The sequence below is a fragment of the Charadrius vociferus genome, unplaced genomic scaffold (genome assembly GCF_000708025.1).
Source record: "Charadrius vociferus isolate BGI_N301 unplaced genomic scaffold, ASM70802v2 scaffold650, whole genome shotgun sequence".
Classification (NCBI taxonomy): Eukaryota; Metazoa; Chordata; class Aves; order Charadriiformes; family Charadriidae; genus Charadrius; species Charadrius vociferus.
In genome coordinates, this window is record NW_009646736.1 from 7,431,249 (window position 1) to 7,434,192 (window position 2,944).

At 45.8% G+C, this 2,944-nt stretch overlaps 1 protein-coding gene across 1 annotated transcript in view; it reads right to left on the reverse strand.

The window, feature by feature from the left end:
- The window catches only part of ZIC4 (Zic family member 4), a 13,593-nt gene that overhangs the window by 4,688 nt on the left and 5,961 nt on the right, over window positions 1-2,944 (reverse strand). The window contains exon 3 of the mRNA XM_009890442.1: window positions 2,079-2,696. Within this exon, the coding sequence (XP_009888744.1) occupies window positions 2,079-2,696 (618 nt within the window). The remainder of the gene's footprint in view (window positions 1-2,078; window positions 2,697-2,944) is intronic.

Consider the following 2,944-nt stretch of genomic DNA (forward strand, 5'->3'; position numbering starts at 1 on the left):
GGAGAGGGGGCTCCGTCCCACGCCTCGCACTATTGTTCCTGGCCCGCTGGGAAGGAGGCGAAGCCATCCCTGCCCGTCCTGCTCGTCCCGCTGCCGCCGCCTTAACGGCCTTCTCCTCCAACCTGGAAAATTCGCACATCGCCAGCAATCCCTCTGCCTGCTCCCCGGCCTCGGAGAAATCAGAAGTCATTAATATTTGAGGAGGCAATAATTTTCCCGTTGAATCTAGAACTGTCTTCATGAATAATTCGTAGCGAGTTCTATTAGGGTTTCAGAAACATTGCGTTTTTGACAACTTCTGGGTGTTTAATAGAAACGGTGGAACCATAAAGGCCCTGCAGGAGTTTTCACAATACAGCAATTAATCACCGGGAAAGTTAAAGCGAAAAGTACAGACGCGCGGAATGATGTTTAATAAACGCAAACCTCCGATCCCGGGTTTGCCCTGAACCTGCCTCTCCGATGTAGGTCAGTTTTCCCAAGAATTTAACCATTTTCTGCTCCAGAGACTTCAAACAGTGAGGCCGTTAAAGAGCAGTAAAAGTTTGTTTACTTAAGAAAAACACTGTCATTAAGGGATGAGCTCTCCCGGTTAATGGCTGTACCTGTGCTGATCCGACAAGGAGCTGGCTCGGATACAAGTTATGTGACCCGGGGACACTCCTTTCTCCTGGAAAAAGGGGGCCGAGAAGGCAGCAGAGGAACACAACTTTGCTATTGCCCCCCCTGCACACAGAAGAGCTATTCATAGAGCGATGGAAAAATAATTAGGTGACGAGTGACGGTCGCTGTAAAATCTCCGTGCTATGTTTAGATGATAGCGATACGAAATCAGTATACTTTCTGCATCACGTCGAGTTATATCATAAAAATGCAACTCCTGGAAGGTCAAGCCCTGCACCGAGCATGGGGGAAGGGGAGTTTTATGAACTGGAAGGCGAAAAAAATCGTTTGGCTGTAAGCAGATCTTACAATAGGATTATGTAGTTTCCCTCGCAGTGCATAAGGCTGTACAGAAGGGGGTGGGAGGTGGAAAACCCTTCACTGGAACAGATTAAATTTTCCAAAAAGGGTTTATTTCTTATCTTCTTCTTCAGAGGGAAAAAAAAAAAAAAAAAAAAAAGAGGGAAACAAAAAATAGCCAAGGCTTCAGACTACAAACACCGGCTGCTAAACTAATTAATACAACTTCACAGGCTGCTCCTGGAAGTGTGAAAACTTTCTACGTGCAATTTCATTAATTATAAATGATTTCCTGGCCGGAAAAGTTCAAACGTAGTTTTGCAAGATCGTCCATCGAGTTACTATATTTTCTGTTAACTAGAACTAACAGATGTTTCTGACACATGTCCCAATTTCGCTTAACAGATCTGCAAATGACAATTCAAATCGTACAGGCCGAAACAATACCGGATTTTCTTCTCCTTTTTTTTTTTTTTTCCCTCCCGAGAATCAGAACTCTCAGCTCCCCATATTTGCGAATGCAGAGTCGTTGGGAGGCAATGCTCATTAAAAATGTCAGTGTTATTCAGATCAAACATTTGAAACTCGCTCTGCCCAAAACAAAACTGTTGAACGAAAAGGTCGCAGCTGTGTTATTCTCACAATGTTCGAGCAGCAGCATCTCAGCGACATCAGTCAAAACTGACTAGACAAGTTGTAACTTCTATTGTTCACTTTTAATTTGTGAGCTTGCACAATGATTTCATTTTTTCCCCCAACTACTTTAAATTGGCAAAAAAAAAATTCCTCGCCTGTGTGAATAAGCAGAAATAGTAGCTATATCACTCGATATTTACACAAGTCTACCCGCATAAACATTACAGCAGCCTCTCCGCAACAACCAGAAAAAAAATATGGACGAGAATTCTGAGATTTGTTCTCGTTCTCCCTTTCCTCCCCCCCTTTTCTCCCCTCTCCTCCAAACGGTAAAGAAGCAAACAAATCTGAGAATTTATTTTCCAGAAGTACTTGGCGTGCATTCAATAACAACGCAAAGGATACATTAAAAACAAAATAAAGCAAAACAATATGCTGAATAACACAGAGAGAGAGTAAAGAGAGCTTTACATACTGACCTGTATGAGTTCTTTTGTGTATTTTGAGATTCTCTGATCTGGCAAACACTTTGCCACAGCCTGGGAAAGGGCAGGGGAAAGGTTTTTCACCTGTGTGGACTCTGATGTGATTTACAAGTTTATATTTGGCCTTGAAAGGTTTCCCTTCTCTTGGACACTCTTCCCAGAAACATATGTGATTGGACTGCTCGGGTCCTCCAACGTGCTCCACCGTGACATGAGTCACCAGCTCGTGCATCGTGCTGAAAGTTTTCGAGCATAATTTTTTGGGAGTCTGGTCCAACTCAATCCACTTACAGATGAGTTCCTGTTTGATGGGCTGCCTCATGTAACGAAAGAAGGCACCCGGGCCGTGGTGTGGAGCCAGATTCACGTTCAGATTCATGCCACCGTAGCTATGAAGCGAAGAAGCAGCAAAAGGATCTGTCCTGGAGGCTGGTACTTGAGTGAAATGTTCAGACCTGGCGTACATTTCTCCAGGTAACCCCAGTCTTATCTGTCCGTTTAGATGGCCACCTGGAGCTGCATGGGGAGGCTGCTCATGGAGTCCAGTGAACAGAGAGGGATTCCCAGCTTCTGAGTGGTGGTGGTGGTGACCATGGTGTCCGGGGTAGCTACCTGTTGTTGAGACAAACAGTCCGTGGTGAGAACTTGCAGCGGGGTGCTGCTCTGTCAGCCCTGGCATGAGTGGGGCCGGCAGGTCTCTGCGTATGAAGAAGTCCCTACCTGCTGCCAGAGCCTGGGCTGGGTGAGAGACGGGGTAAGGGGCTGCTGGTGACTGCGCCGGGCCAAACGCTCCCGTTTGACTAGAGACCACCTCGGCTTGGCCTGCCATATGATGATGATGATGATGATGATGATGGTGG